General features: G+C 53.4%; 1 protein-coding gene across 1 annotated transcript in view; it reads left to right on the top strand.

Moving 5' to 3' along the window:
* The window catches only part of frmd3 (FERM domain containing 3), a gene marked incomplete at its 3' end in the record, with an annotated part of 254,619 nt that overhangs the window by 187,868 nt on the left and 49,251 nt on the right, over positions 1 to 17,500 (top strand). The window contains exons 12-13 of the mRNA XM_084314149.1: positions 16,028 to 16,102; positions 16,731 to 16,799. Coding sequence (XP_084170275.1) covers positions 16,028 to 16,102; positions 16,731 to 16,799 — 144 coding nt within the window. The remainder of the gene's footprint in view (positions 1 to 16,027; positions 16,103 to 16,730; positions 16,800 to 17,500) is intronic.

The raw sequence follows: 17,500 nt of genomic DNA, 5'->3' as shown, positions 1-17,500 counted from the left end.
ACTAAACCACTGTAGGCCACTCCTAATGCAGGAGCACTAAACTACTGTAGGCCACTCCCCTAATGCAGGGAGCACTAAACCACTGTAGGGCCACTCCCTAATGCAGGAGCACTAAACTACTGTAGGGCCACTCCCTAATGCAGGGAGCACTAAACCACTGTAGGCCACTCCCTAATGCAGGGAGCACTAAACTACTGTAGGGCCACTCCCTAATGCAGGGAGCACTAAACCACTGTAGGGCCACTCCCTAATGCAGGGAGCACTAAACTACTGTAGGGCCACACCCTAATGCAGGGAGCACTAAACCACTGTAGGGCCACTCCCTAATGCAGGGAGCACTAAACCACTGCAGGCCACTCCTAATGCAGGGAGCACTAAACCACTGTAGGGCCACTCCCTAATGCAGGGAGCACTTAAACCACTGTAGGGCCACACCCTAATGCAGGGAGCACTAAACCACTGTAGGGCCACACCCTAATGCAGGGAGCACTAAACCACTGTAGGCCACTCCCTAATGCAGGGAGCACTAAACCACTGTAGGGCCACTCCCTAATGCAGGGAGCAATAAACCACTGTAGGGCCACTCCCTAATGCAGGGAGCACTAAACCACTGTAGGGCCACTCCCTAATGCAGGGAGCACTAAACCACTGTAGGGCCACTCCCTAATGCAGGGAGCACTAAACCTACTGTAGGGCCACTCCCTAATGCAGGGAGCACTAAACCACTGTAGGGCCACTCCCTAATGCAGGGAGCACTAAACCACTGTAGGCCACTCCCCTAATGCAGGGAGCACTAAACCACTGTAGGGCCACTCCCTAATGCAGGGAGCACTAAACCACTGGGCCCACTCCTAATGCAGGGAGCACTAAAACCACTGTAGGGCCACTCCTATTGCAGGGAGCACTAAACTACTGTAGGCCCTCCCTAATGCAGGGACATCCTAATGCGGGAGTATGCAGGGAGCACATAAACCACTGTAGGCCACTCCCCATTGCAGGGAGCACTAAACTACTGTAGGGCCACTCCCTAATGCAGAAACCACTGCAGGGCCACTCCCTAATGCAGGGAGCACTAAACCACTGTAGGGCCACTCCCCATTGCAGGGAGCACTAAACTACTGTAGGGCCACTCCCTAATGCAGGGAGCACTAAACTACTGTAGGGCCACTCCCTAATGCAGGGAGCACTAAACTACTGTAGGGCCACTCCCTAATGCAGGGAGCACTAAACCACTGTAGGGCCACTCCCTAATGCAGGGAGCACTAAACTACTGTAGGGCCACTCCCTAATGCAGGGAGCACTAAACTACTGTAGGGCCACTCCCTAATGCAGGGAGCACTAAACCACTGCAGGGCCACTCCCTAATGCAGGGAGCACTAAACTACTGTAGGGCCACTCCCTAATGCAGGGAGCACTAAACCACTGTAGGGCCACTCCCTAATGCAGGGAGCACTAAACTACTGCAGGGCCACTCCCTAATGCAGGGAGCACTAAACCACTGTAGGGCCACTCCCTAATGCAGGGAGCACTAAACCACTGTAGGGCCACTCCCTAATGCAGGGAGCACTAAACCACTGTAGGGCCACTCCCTAATGCAGGGAGCACTAAACCACTGTAGGGCCACTCCCTAATGCAGGGAGCACTAAACCACTGTAGGGCCACTCCCTAATGCAGGGAGCACTAAACCACTGTAGGGCCACTCCCTACTGCAGGGAGCACTAAACCACTGTAGGGCCACTCCCTACTGCAGGGAGCACTAAACCACTGTAGGGCCACTCCCTAATGCAGGGAGCACTAAACCACTGTAGGGCCACTCCCTAATGCAGGGAGCACTAAACCACTGTAGGGCCACTCCCTAATGCAGGGAGCACTAAACCACTGTAGGGCCACTCCCTAATGCAGGGAGCACTAAACCACTGAAGGGCCACTCCCTAATGCAGGGAGCACTAAACTACTGTAGGGCCACTCCCTAATGCAGGGAGCACTAAACCACTGTAGGGCCACTCCCTAATGCAGGGAGCACTAAACTACTGTAGGGCCACTCCCTAATGCAGGGAGCACTAAACCACTCAGGGCCACTCCCTAATGCAGGGAGCACTAAACCACTCAGGGCCACTCCCTAATGCAGGGAGCACTAAACCACTGTAGGGCCACTCCCTACTGCAGGGAGCACTAAACCACTGTAGGGCCACTCCCTAATGCAGGGAGCACTAAACCACTCAGGGCCACTCCCTAATGCAGGGAGCACTAAACCACTGTAGGGCCACTCCCTACTGCAGGGAGCACTAAACCACTCAGGGCCACTCCCTAATGCAGGGAGCACTAAACCACTGTAGGGCCACTCCCTAATGCAGGGAGCACTAAACCACTCAGGGCCACTCCCTAATGCAGGGAGCACTAAACCACTGTAGGGCCACTCCCTACTGCAGGGAGCACTAAACCACTGTAGGGCCACTCCCTAATGCAGGGAGCACTAAACCACTCAGGGCCACTCCCTAATGCAGGGAGCACTAAACCACTGTAGGGCCACTCCCTACTGCAGGGAGCACTAAACCACTCAGGGCCACTCCCTAATGCAGGGAGCACTAAACCACTGTAGGGCCACTCCCTAATGCAGGGAGCACTAAACCACTCAGGGCCACTCCCTAATGCAGGGAGCACTAAACCACTGTAGGGCCACTCCCTAATGCAGGGAGCACTAAACCACTGTAGGGCCACTCCCTAATGCAGGGAGCACTAAACCACTCAGGGCCACTCCCTAATGCAGGGAGCACTAAACCACTGTAGGGCCACTCCCTAATGCAGGGAGCACTAAACTACTGTAGGGCCACTCCCTAATGCAGGGAGCACTAAACCACTGTAGGGCCACTCCCTAATGCAGGGAGCACTAAACCACTCAGGGCCACTCCCTAATGCAGGGAGCACTAAACCACTGTAGGGCCACTCCCTAATGCAGGGAGCACTAAACCACTGCAGGGCCACTCCCTAATGCAGGGAGCACTAAACCACTGTAGGGCCACTCCCTAATGCAGGGAGCACTAAACCACTGTAGGGCCACTCCCTACTGCAGGGAGCACTAAACCACTGTAGGGCCACTCCCTACTGCAGGGAGCACTAAACTACTGTAGGGCCACTCCCTAATGCAGGGAGCACTAAACCACTATAGGGCCACTCCCTAATGCAGGGAGCACTAAACCACTGTAGGGCCACTCCCTAATGCAGGGAGCACTAAACCACTGTAGGGCCACTCCCTACTGCAGGGAGCACTAAACTACTGTAGGGCCACTCCCTAATGCAGGGAGCACTAAACCACTGTAGGGCCACTCCCTAATGCAGGGACCACTAAACCACTGTAGGGCCACTCCCTAATGCAGGGAGCACTAAACCACTCAGGGCCACTCCCTAATGCAGGGAGCACTAAACTACTGTAGGGCCACTCCCTAATGCAGGGAGCACTAAACTACTGTAGGGCCACTCCCTAATGCAGGGAGCACTAAACCACTGTAGGGCCACTCCCTAATGCAGGGAGCACTAAACCACTGTAGGGCCACTCCCTAATGCAGGGAGCACTAAACCACTGCAGGGCCACTCCCTAATGCAGGGAGCACTAAACCACTGTAGGGCCACTCCCCAATGCAGGGAGCACTAAACCACTGTAGGGCCACTCCCTAATGCAGGGAGCACTAAACTACTGTAGGGCCACTCCCTAATGCAGGGAGCACTAAACTACTGTAGGGCCACTCCCTAATGCAGGGAGCACTAAACCACTATAGGGCCACTCCCTACTGCAGGGAGCACTAAACCACTGTAGGGCCACTCCCTAATGCAGGGAGCACTAAACTACTGTAGGGCCACTCCCTACTGCAGGGAGCACTAAACCACTGTAGGGCCACTCCCTAATGCAGGGAGCACTAAACCACTGTAGGGCCACTCCCTAATGCAGGGAGCACTAAACCACTGTAGGGCCACTCCCTAATGCAGGGAGCACTAAACCACTGTAGGGCCACTCCCTAATGCAGGGAGCACTAAACCACTGTAGGGCCACTCCCTAATGCAGGGAGCACTAAACCACTGTAGGGCCACTCCCTAATGCAGGGAGCACTAAACCACTGTAGGGCCACTCCCTAATGCAGGGAGCACTAAACCACTATAGGGCCACTCCCTAATGCAGGGAGCACTAAACCACTGCAGGGCCACTCCCTAATGCAGGGAGCACTAAACCACTATAGGGCCACTCCCTAATGCAGGGAGCACTAAACCACTGTAGGGCCACTCCCTAATGCAGGGAGCACTAAACCACTGTAGGGCCACTCCCTAATGCAGGGAGCACTAAACCACTATAGGGCCACTCCCTAATGCAGGGAGCACTAAACTACTGTAGGGCCACTCCCTAATGCAGGGAGCACTAAACCACTGTAGGGCCACTCCCTAATGCAGGGAGCACTAAACCACTGTAGGGCCACTCCCTAATGCAGGGAGCACTAAACTACTGTAGGGCCACTCCCTAATGCAGGGAGCACTAAACTACTGTAGGGCCACTCCCTAATGCAGGGAGCACTAAACTACTGTAGGGCCACTCCCTAATGCAGGGAGCACTAAACCACTGTAGGGCCACTCCCTAATGCAAGGAGCACTAAACCACTGTAGGGCCACTCCCTAATGCAGGGAGCACTAAACCACTGTAGGGCCACTCCCTAATGCAGGGAGCACTAAACTACTGCAGGGCCACTCCCTAATGCAGGGAGCACTAAACTACTGTAGGGCCACTCCCTAATGCAGGGAGCACTAAACCACTGTAGGGCCACTCCCTAATGCAGGGAGCACTAAACTACTGTAGGGCCACTCCCTAATGCAGGGAGCACTAAACCACTGTAGGGCCACTCCCTAATGCAGGGAGCACTAAACCACTGTAGGGCCACTCCCTAATGCAGGGAGCACTAAACTACTGTAGGGCCACTCCCTAATGCAGGGAGCACTAAACTACTGTAGGGCCACTCCCTAATGCAGGGAGCACTAAACTACTGTAGGGCCACTCCCTAATGCAGGGAGCACTAAACCACTGTAGGGCCACTCCCTAATGCAGGGAGCACTAAACCACTGTAGGGCCACTCCCTAATGCAGGGAGCACTAAACCACTGCAGGGCCACTCCCTAATGCAGGGAGCACTAAACCACTGTAGGGCCACTCCCTAATGCAGGGAGCACTAAACCACTCAGGGCCACTCCCTAATGCAGGGAGCACTAAACCACTGTAGGGCCACTCCCTAATGCAGGGAGCACTAAACCACTGAAGGGCCACTCCCTACTGCAGGGAGCACTAAACTACTGTAGGGCCACTCCCTACTGCAGGGAGCACTAAACCACTGCAGGGCCACTCCCCAATGCAGGGAGCACTAAACCACTGTAAGGCCACTCCCTAATGCAGGGAGCACTAAACTACTGTAGGGCCACTCCCTAATGCAGGGAGCACTAAACCACTGTAGGGCCACTCCCTAATGCAGGGAGCACTAAACTACTGTAGGGCCACTCCCTAATGCAGGGAGCACTAAACCACTATAGGGCCACTCCCTAATGCAGGGAGCACTAAACCACTGTAGGGCCACTCCCTAATGCAGGGAGCACTAAACCACTGTAGGGCCACTCCCTAATGCAGGGAGCACTAAACTACTGTAGGGCCACTCCCTAATGCAGGGAGCACTAAACCACTGTAGGGCCACTCCCTAATGCAGGGAGCACTAAACCACTGTAGGGCCACTCCCTAATGCAGGGAGCACTAAACTACTGTAGGGCCACTCCCTAATGCAGGGAGCACTAAACCACTGTAGGGCCACTCCCTAATGCAGGGAGCATTAAACCACTGTAGGGCCACACCCTAATGCAGGGAGCACTAAACCACTGTAGGGCCACTCCCTAATGCAGGGAGCACTAAACCACTGCAGGGCCACTCCCTAATGCAGGGAGCATTAAACCACTGTAGGGCCACTCCCTAATGCAGGGAGCATTAAACCACTGTAGGGCCACACCCTAATGCAGGGAGCACTAAACCACTGTAGGGCCACTCCCTAATGCAGGGAGCACTAAACCACTGTAGGGCCACTCCCTAATGCAGGGAGCACTAAACCACTGTAGGGCCACTCCCTAATGCAGGGAGCACTAAACCACTGTAGGGCCACTCCCTAATGCAGGGAGCACTAAACCACTGTAGGGCCACTCCCTAATGCAGGGAGCACTAAACCACTGTAGGGCCACTCCCTAATGCAGGGAGCACTAAACCACTGTAGGGCCACTCCCTAATGCAGGGAGCACTAAACTACTGTAGGGCCACTCCCTAATGCAGGGAGCACTAAACCACTGTAGGGCCACTCCCTAATGCAGGGAGCACTAAACCACTGCAGGGCCACTCCCTAATGCAGGGAGCACTAAACCACTGTAGGGCCACTCCCCATTGCAGGGAGCACTAAACTACTGTAGGGCCACTCCCTAATGCAGGGAGCACTAAACTACTGTAGGGCCACTCCCTAATGCAGGGAGCACTAAACTACTGTAGGGCCACTCCCTAATGCAGGGAGCACTAAACCACTGTAGGGCCACTCCCTAATGCAGGGAGCACTAAACTACTGTAGGGCCACTCCCTAATGCAGGGAGCACTAAACTACTGTAGGGCCACTCCCTAATGCAGGGAGCACTAAACCACTGCAGGGCCACTCCCTAATGCAGGGAGCACTAAACTACTGTAGGGCCACTCCCTAATGCAGGGAGCACTAAACCACTGTAGGGCCACTCCCTAATGCAGGGAGCACTAAACTACTGCAGGGCCACTCCCTAATGCAGGGAGCACTAAACCACTGTAGGGCCACTCCCTAATGCAGGGAGCACTAAACCACTGTAGGGCCACTCCCTAATGCAGGGAGCACTAAACCACTGTAGGGCCACTCCCTAATGCAGGGAGCACTAAACCACTGTAGGGCCACTCCCTAATGCAGGGAGCACTAAACCACTGTAGGGCCACTCCCTAATGCAGGGAGCACTAAACCACTGTAGGGCCACTCCCTACTGCAGGGAGCACTAAACCACTGTAGGGCCACTCCCTACTGCAGGGAGCACTAAACCACTGTAGGGCCACTCCCTAATGCAGGGAGCACTAAACCACTGTAGGGCCACTCCCTAATGCAGGGAGCACTAAACCACTGTAGGGCCACTCCCTAATGCAGGGAGCACTAAACCACTGTAGGGCCACTCCCTAATGCAGGGAGCACTAAACCACTGAAGGGCCACTCCCTAATGCAGGGAGCACTAAACTACTGTAGGGCCACTCCCTAATGCAGGGAGCACTAAACCACTGTAGGGCCACTCCCTAATGCAGGGAGCACTAAACTACTGTAGGGCCACTCCCTAATGCAGGGAGCACTAAACCACTCAGGGCCACTCCCTAATGCAGGGAGCACTAAACCACTCAGGGCCACTCCCTAATGCAGGGAGCACTAAACCACTGTAGGGCCACTCCCTACTGCAGGGAGCACTAAACCACTGTAGGGCCACTCCCTAATGCAGGGAGCACTAAACCACTCAGGGCCACTCCCTAATGCAGGGAGCACTAAACCACTGTAGGGCCACTCCCTACTGCAGGGAGCACTAAACCACTCAGGGCCACTCCCTAATGCAGGGAGCACTAAACCACTGTAGGGCCACTCCCTAATGCAGGGAGCACTAAACCACTCAGGGCCACTCCCTAATGCAGGGAGCACTAAACCACTGTAGGGCCACTCCCTACTGCAGGGAGCACTAAACCACTGTAGGGCCACTCCCTAATGCAGGGAGCACTAAACCACTCAGGGCCACTCCCTAATGCAGGGAGCACTAAACCACTGTAGGGCCACTCCCTACTGCAGGGAGCACTAAACCACTCAGGGCCACTCCCTAATGCAGGGAGCACTAAACCACTGTAGGGCCACTCCCTAATGCAGGGAGCACTAAACCACTCAGGGCCACTCCCTAATGCAGGGAGCACTAAACCACTGTAGGGCCACTCCCTAATGCAGGGAGCACTAAACCACTGTAGGGCCACTCCCTAATGCAGGGAGCACTAAACCACTCAGGGCCACTCCCTAATGCAGGGAGCACTAAACCACTGTAGGGCCACTCCCTAATGCAGGGAGCACTAAACTACTGTAGGGCCACTCCCTAATGCAGGGAGCACTAAACCACTGTAGGGCCACTCCCTAATGCAGGGAGCACTAAACCACTCAGGGCCACTCCCTAATGCAGGGAGCACTAAACCACTGTAGGGCCACTCCCTAATGCAGGGAGCACTAAACCACTGCAGGGCCACTCCCTAATGCAGGGAGCACTAAACCACTGTAGGGCCACTCCCTAATGCAGGGAGCACTAAACCACTGTAGGGCCACTCCCTACTGCAGGGAGCACTAAACCACTGTAGGGCCACTCCCTACTGCAGGGAGCACTAAACTACTGTAGGGCCACTCCCTAATGCAGGGAGCACTAAACCACTATAGGGCCACTCCCTAATGCAGGGAGCACTAAACCACTGTAGGGCCACTCCCTAATGCAGGGAGCACTAAACCACTGTAGGGCCACTCCCTACTGCAGGGAGCACTAAACTACTGTAGGGCCACTCCCTAATGCAGGGAGCACTAAACCACTGTAGGGCCACTCCCTAATGCAGGGACCACTAAACCACTGTAGGGCCACTCCCTAATGCAGGGAGCACTAAACCACTCAGGGCCACTCCCTAATGCAGGGAGCACTAAACTACTGTAGGGCCACTCCCTAATGCAGGGAGCACTAAACTACTGTAGGGCCACTCCCTAATGCAGGGAGCACTAAACCACTGTAGGGCCACTCCCTAATGCAGGGAGCACTAAACCACTGTAGGGCCACTCCCTAATGCAGGGAGCACTAAACCACTGCAGGGCCACTCCCTAATGCAGGGAGCACTAAACCACTGTAGGGCCACTCCCCAATGCAGGGAGCACTAAACCACTGTAGGGCCACTCCCTAATGCAGGGAGCACTAAACTACTGTAGGGCCACTCCCTAATGCAGGGAGCACTAAACTACTGTAGGGCCACTCCCTAATGCAGGGAGCACTAAACCACTATAGGGCCACTCCCTACTGCAGGGAGCACTAAACCACTGTAGGGCCACTCCCTAATGCAGGGAGCACTAAACTACTGTAGGGCCACTCCCTACTGCAGGGAGCACTAAACCACTGTAGGGCCACTCCCTAATGCAGGGAGCACTAAACCACTGTAGGGCCACTCCCTAATGCAGGGAGCACTAAACCACTGTAGGGCCACTCCCTAATGCAGGGAGCACTAAACCACTGTAGGGCCACTCCCTAATGCAGGGAGCACTAAACCACTGTAGGGCCACTCCCTAATGCAGGGAGCACTAAACCACTGTAGGGCCACTCCCTAATGCAGGGAGCACTAAACCACTGTAGGGCCACTCCCTAATGCAGGGAGCACTAAACCACTATAGGGCCACTCCCTAATGCAGGGAGCACTAAACCACTGCAGGGCCACTCCCTAATGCAGGGAGCACTAAACCACTATAGGGCCACTCCCTAATGCAGGGAGCACTAAACCACTGTAGGGCCACTCCCTAATGCAGGGAGCACTAAACCACTGTAGGGCCACTCCCTAATGCAGGGAGCACTAAACCACTATAGGGCCACTCCCTAATGCAGGGAGCACTAAACTACTGTAGGGCCACTCCCTAATGCAGGGAGCACTAAACCACTGTAGGGCCACTCCCTAATGCAGGGAGCACTAAACCACTGTAGGGCCACTCCCTAATGCAGGGAGCACTAAACTACTGTAGGGCCACTCCCTAATGCAGGGAGCACTAAACTACTGTAGGGCCACTCCCTAATGCAGGGAGCACTAAACTACTGTAGGGCCACTCCCTAATGCAGGGAGCACTAAACCACTGTAGGGCCACTCCCTAATGCAAGGAGCACTAAACCACTGTAGGGCCACTCCCTAATGCAGGGAGCACTAAACCACTGTAGGGCCACTCCCTAATGCAGGGAGCACTAAACTACTGCAGGGCCACTCCCTAATGCAGGGAGCACTAAACTACTGTAGGGCCACTCCCTAATGCAGGGAGCACTAAACCACTGTAGGGCCACTCCCTAATGCAGGGAGCACTAAACTACTGTAGGGCCACTCCCTAATGCAGGGAGCACTAAACCACTGTAGGGCCACTCCCTAATGCAGGGAGCACTAAACCACTGTAGGGCCACTCCCTAATGCAGGGAGCACTAAACTACTGTAGGGCCACTCCCTAATGCAGGGAGCACTAAACTACTGTAGGGCCACTCCCTAATGCAGGGAGCACTAAACTACTGTAGGGCCACTCCCTAATGCAGGGAGCACTAAACCACTGTAGGGCCACTCCCTAATGCAGGGAGCACTAAACCACTGTAGGGCCACTCCCTAATGCAGGGAGCACTAAACCACTGCAGGGCCACTCCCTAATGCAGGGAGCACTAAACCACTGTAGGGCCACTCCCTAATGCAGGGAGCACTAAACCACTGCAGGGCCACTCCCTAATGCAGGGAGCACTAAACCACTGTAGGGCCACTCCCTAATGCAGGGAGCACTAAACCACTCAGGGCCACTCCCTAATGCAGGGAGCACTAAACCACTGTAGGGCCACTCCCTAATGCAGGGAGCACTAAACCACTGTAGGGCCACTCCCTAATGCAGGGAGCACTAAACCACTGTAGGGCCACTCCCTAATGCAGGGAGCACTAAACCACTGTAGGGCCACTCCCTAATGCAGGGAGCACTAAACCACTGTAGGGCCACTCCCTAATGCAGGGAGCACTAAACCACTGTAGGGCCACTCCCTAATGCAGGGAGCACTAAACCACTGTAGGGCCACTCCCTACTGCAGGGAGCACTAAACCACTGTAGGGCCACTCCCTACTGCAGGGAGCACTAAACCACTGTAGGGCCACTCCCTAATGCAGGGAGCACTAAACCACTGTAGGGCCACTCCCTAATGCAGGGAGCACTAAACCACTGTAGGGCCACTCCCTAATGCAGGGAGCACTAAACCACTGTAGGGCCACTCCCTAATGCAGGGAGCACTAAACCACTCAGGGCCACTCCCTAATGCAGGGAGCACTAAACCACTGTAGGGCCACTCCCTAATGCAGGGAGCACTAAACCACTGCAGGGCCACTCCCTAATGCAGGGAGCACTAAACCACTGTAGGGCCACTCCCTAATGCAGGGAGCGCTAAACCACTGTAGGGCCACTCCCTACTGCAGGGAGCACTAAACCACTGTAGGGCCACTCCCTACTGCAGGGAGCACTAAACTACTGTAGGGCCACTCCCTAATGCAGGGAGCACTAAACCACTATAGGGCCACTCCCTAATGCAGGGAGCACTAAACCACTGTAGGGCCACTCCCTAATGCAGGGAGCACTAAACCACTGTAGGGCCACTCCCTACTGCAGGGAGCACTAAACTACTGTAGGGCCACTCCCTAATGCAGGGAGCACTAAACCACTGTAGGGCCACTCCCTAATGCAGGGACCACTAAACCACTGTAGGGCCACTCCCTAATGCAGGGAGCACTAAACCACTCAGGGCCACTCCCTAATGCAGGGAGCACTAAACTACTGTAGGGCCACTCCCTAATGCAGGGAGCACTAAACTACTGTAGGGCCACTCCCTAATGCAGGGAGCACTAAACCACTGTAGGGCCACTCCCTAATGCAGGGAGCACTAAACCACTGTAGGGCCACTCCCTAATGCAGGGAGCACTAAACCACTGCAGGGCCACTCCCTAATGCAGGGAGCACTAAACCACTGTAGGGCCACTCCCCAATGCAGGGAGCACTAAACCAATGTAGGGCCACTCCCTAATGCAGGGAGCACTAAACTACTGTAGGGCCACTCCCTAATGCAGGGAGCACTAAACTACTGTAGGGCCACTCCCTAATGCAGGGAGCACTAAACCACTATAGGGCCACTCCCTACTGCAGGGAGCACTAAACCACTGTAGGGCCACTCCCTAATGCAGGGAGCACTAAACTACTGTAGGGCCACTCCCTACTGCAGGGAGCACTAAACCACTGTAGGGCCACTCCCTAATGCAGGGAGCACTAAACCACTGTAGGGCCACTCCCTAATGCAGGGAGCACTAAACCACTGTAGGGCCACTCCCTAATGCAGGGAGCACTAAACCACTGTAGGGCCACTCCCTAATGCAGGGAGCACTAAACCACTGTAGGGCCACTCCCTAATGCAGGGAGCACTAAACCACTGTAGGGCCACTCCCTAATGCAGGGAGCACTAAACCACTGTAGGGCCACTCCCTAATGCAGGGAGCACTAAACCACTATAGGGCCACTCCCTAATGCAGGGAGCACTAAACCACTGCAGGGCCACTCCCTAATGCAGGGAGCACTAAACCACTATAGGGCCACTCCCTAATGCAGGGAGCACTAAACCACTGTAGGGCCACTCCCTAATGCAGGGAGCACTAAACCACTGTAGGGCCACTCCCTAATGCAGGGAGCACTAAACCACTATAGGGCCACTCCCTAATGCAGGGAGCACTAAACCACTATAGGGCCACTCCCTAATGCAGGGAGCACTAAACCACTGTAGGGCCACTCCCTAATGCAGGGAGCACTAAACCACTGTAGGGCCACTCCCTAATCCAGGGAGCACTAAACTACTGCAGGGCCACTCCCTAATGCAGGGAGCACTAAACCACTGTAGGGCCACTCCCTACTGCAGGGAGCACTAAACTACTGTAGGGCCACTCCCTAATGCAGGGAGCACTAAACTACTGTAGGGCCACTCCCTAATGCAGGGAGCACTAAACTACTGTAGGGCCACTCCCTAATGCAGGGAGCACTAAACTACTGCAGGGCCACTCCCTAATGCAGGGAGCACTAAACTACTGTAGGGCCACTCCCTAATGCAGGGAGCACTAAACTACTGCAGGGCCACTCCCTAATGCAGGGAGCACTAAACCACTGTAGGGCCACTCCCTACTGCAGGGAGCACTAAACTACTGTAGGGCCACTCCCTAATGCAGGGAGCACTAAACTACTGCAGGGCCACTCCCTAATGCAGGGAGCACTAAACCACTGTAGGGCCACTCCCTAATGCAGGGAGCACTAAACCACTGCAGGGCCACTCCCTACTGCAGGGAGCACTAAACCACTGAAGGGCCACTCCCTAATGCAGGGAGCACTAAACTACTGTAGGGCCACTCCCTACTGCAGGGAGCACTAAACCACTGTAGGGCCACTCCCTAATGCAGGGAGCACTAAACTACTGTAGGGCCACTCCCTAATGCAGGGAGCACTAAACCACTGTAGGGCCACTCCCTAATGCAGGGAGCACTAAACCACTGCAGGGCCACTCCCTAATGCAGGGAGCACTAAACTACTGTAGGGCCACTCCCTAATGCAGGGAGCACTAAACCACTGTAGGGCCACTCCCTAATGCAGGGAGCACTAAACCACTGCAGGGCCACTCCCTAATGCAGGGAGCACTAAACCACTGTAGGGCCACTCCCTACTGCAGGGAGCACTAAACTACTGTAGGGCCACTCCCTAATGCAGGGAGCACTAAACCACTGTAGGGCCACTTCCTAATGCAGGGAGCACTAAACCACTGCAGGGCCACTCCCTAATGCAGGGAGCACTAAACCACTGTAGGGCCACTCCCTAATGCAGGGAGCACTAAACCACTGTAGGGCCACTCCCTAATGCAGGGAGCACTAAACTACTGTAGGGCCACTCCCTAATGCAGGGAGCACTAAACCACTGTAGGGCCACTCCCTAATGCAGGGAGCACTAAACTACTGTAGGGCCACTCCCTAATGCAGGGAGCACTAAACCACTGTAGGGCCACTCCCTAATGCAGGGAGCACTAAACTACTGTAGGGCCACTCCCTAATGCAGGGAGCACTAAACCACTGTAGGGCCACTCCCTAATGCAGGGAGCACTAAACCACTGTAGGGCCACTCCCTAATGCAGGGAGCACTAAACTACTGTAGGGCCACTCCCTAATGCAGGGAGCACTAAACTACTGTAGGGCCACTCCCTAATGCAGGGAGCACTAAACTACTGTAGGGCCACTCCCTAATGCAGGGAGCACTAAACCACTGTAGGGCCACTCCCTAATGCAGGGAGCACTAAACCACTGTAGGGCCACTCCCTAATGCAGGGAGCACTAAACCACTGTAGGGCCACTCCCTAATGCAGGGAGCACTAAACTACTGCAGGGCCACTCCCTAATGCAGGGAGCACTAAACTACTGTAGGGCCACTCCCTAATGCAGGGAGCACTAAACCACTGTAGGGCCACTCCCTAATGCAGGGAGCACTAAACTACTGTAGGGCCACTCCCTAATGCAGGGAGCACTAAACCACTGTAGGGCCACTCCCTAATGCAGGGAGCACTAAACCACTGTAGGGCCACTCCCTAATGCAGGGAGCACTAAACTACTGTAGGGCCACTCCCTAATGCAGGGAGCACTAAACTACTGTAGGGCCACTCCCTAATGCAGGGAGCACTAAACTACTGTAGGGCCACTCCCTAATGCAGGGAGCACTAAACCACTGTAGGGCCACTCCCTAATGCAGGGAGCACTAAACCACTGTAGGGCCACTCCCTAATGCAGGGAGCACTAAACCACTGCAGGGCCACTCCCTAATGCAGGGAGCACTAAACCACTGTAGGGCCACTCCCTAATGCAGGGAGCACTAAACCACTGCAGGGCCACTCCCTAATGCAGGGAGCACTAAACCACTGTAGGGCCACTCCCTAATGCAGGGAGCACTAAACCACTCAGGGCCACTCCCTAATGCAGGGAGCACTAAACCACTGTAGGGCCACTCCCTAATGCAGGGAGCACTAAACCACTCAGGGCCACTCCCTAATGCAGGGAGCACTAAACCACTGTAGGGCCACTCCCTAATGCAGGGAGCACTAAACCACTGTAGGGCCACTCCCTAATGCAGGGAGCACTAAACCACTCAGGGCCACTCCCTAATGCAGGGAGCACTAAACTACTGTAGGGCCACTCCCTAATGCAGGGAGCACTAAACCACTGTAGGGCCACTCCCTAATGCAGGGAGCACTAAACCACTGTAGGGCCACTCCCTAATGCAGGGAGCACTAAACCACTGTAGGGCCACTCCCTAATGCAGGGAGCACTAAACCACTGTAGGGCCACTCCCTAATGCAGGGAGCACTAAACCACTGTAGGGCCACTCCCTAATGCAGGGAGCACTAAACCACTGCAGGGCCACTCCCTAATGCAGGGAGCACTAAACTACTGTAGGGCCACTCCCTAATGCAGGGAGCACTAAACCACTGTAGGGCCACTCCCTAATGCAGGGAGCACTAAACTACTGTAGGGCCACTCCCTAATGCAGGGAGCACTAAACTACTGTAGGGCCACTCCCTAATGCAGGGAGCACTAAACTACTGTAGGGCCACTCCCTAATGCAGGGAGCACCAGACCAACAAAGACTACATCAGAATGGAGAGGTAGGCTCACTGACCAATGGCAACAAATGTGGAAAAGAAAAAGAAAAGTATATGTGTCCACATTTCTTTTTCCAGCACTTCTTCTCCATGTCCTCACCTGGTGTATGATAATTATAGCTAGACTGTGTTCACACTATGTAGAAGTCCAATCCCAATGTGAACCTGACCAGCTGGGAATGTGGTCTGACTCGTCAGATCATAATTATCAGCAAAATCCGATGCAATCTGTGAGTATGTGTAACTTTAGATATTGATGAATTTGGATATCTGATAACTTAACCCTTCCTTCTCTCTCTGTCTCTCTCCCTCTATCTATCTTTCTGTATCTCTCTCTCTCTTGTTCTCTCTCTCTCACTCTGCATCTATCTTGCTCTCTCTCTCTCTCTCTCTCTCTCTCTCTCTCTCTCTCTCTCTCTCTCTCTCTCTCTCTCTCTCTCTCTCTCTATCTCTCTCTCTATGTCTCTCTCACACAGGTGTGCTAAATCCAGTCAGATAAAGACAGTGTCCAGCAGTCACATCTTCTTCAAGGGCAGTAGGTTCAGATACAGGTGAAATACAGTGGGCTTCATTCATCACTCCTTCATGTTTTAAGCGAAGCACCCGGGAAGTTAAATACCCCCCCCCCCCCCCCCGTCACTTACCGTACACTTCACTGTCCTCCATTTCACCTGCCAGCAAAGTTACTTTAGGATGAGTAATACTTTATTTAGTCGGATAGTTCATTCTGGGATACAAGAATTGGTCAATTGTGTAACTCAGCAATATGCAAAGCAATTGGTAGAGAAGAAAGCATGTTGCTAAGATGATTTGTAGAACAGAGACATATGTCATTTCACAGCAGCAGGGAGGGTCTGCATAATGAACTGTGCATGGCCAAGGGAGACTCATTTCTCTGTGTGTGTGTGTGTGTGTGTGTGTGTGTGTGTGTGTGTGTGTGTGTGTGTGTGTGTGTGTGTGTGTGTGTGTGTGTGTGTGTGTGTGTGTGTGTGTGTGTGTGTGTGTGTGTGTGTGTGTGTGTGTGTGTGTGTGTGTGTGTGTGTGTGTGTGTGTGTGTGTGTGTGTGTGTGTGTGTGTGTGTGTGTGTGTGCGTGCGTGCGTGCGTGCGTGCGTGCGTGCGTGCGTGCGTGCGTGCGTGCGTGCGTGTGTGTGTGCCTGTGTGTGTTTCTCCTCCGTCAGTGGGAGGGTAGCCAAAGAAGTGATAGAAGCCAGCTCTAAAATCCAGAGAGAGCCGCCAGAGGTGCGCAGGTAAGACAGCGCTACAGCTAGGCTCCACATCTCACCAGACACCCTCAGTCCCTTCAGCTGAGCAGTGGCCTCCATGCAGACTGTCCTGCAGGTACTGTACTAGATGCACCCTGTTGGGGAAAGTATGGTGAGGATTCAGGAAACAACTGATACAGGACCCCAGGAAGACTAGTTCACGTCTTGGCGTCAGCTAATGGGGATCCTTAATAATAATAATAATAATAATAATAATAATAATAATAATAATAATAATAATAATAATAATAATAATAATAATAATAATAATAATAATAATAATAATAATAATAATAATAATAATAATAATAATAATAATAATAATAATAATAATAATAATTAAATAATAATTAAATAATAATTAAATAATAATTAAATAATAATTAATAATAATAATAATAATAATAATAATAATAATAATAATAATAATAATAATAATAATAAATAAATAAATAATAATAAACAGGCTCCAAACAGTCTAGATCCCATTTCTTATTATATCTCGACAGTAATCAGTGTTATGGTTGGATGTATTTTCTAGAACCCAGGAGCAGGACACAGGGACAGGAGAATAGAGCGGTTTAGAATATTTAATGAGTATGGGAAGCAAGGTCCAAGGTGGTGAGAGGAGCTCAGAGACAAGGATCAAGGAGTGGAGGAGCGACAGACTGGGTGGGTGTGTGTGT

The sequence above is a fragment of the Notolepis coatsorum genome (genome assembly GCF_963971535.1).
Source record: "Notolepis coatsorum genome assembly, chromosome: 1".
NCBI lineage: Eukaryota > Metazoa > Chordata > Actinopteri > Aulopiformes > Paralepididae > Notolepis > Notolepis coatsorum.
The sequence above is the reverse complement of the archived record's forward strand: the minus strand, read 5'-3'. Positions and strand labels throughout refer to the sequence as shown.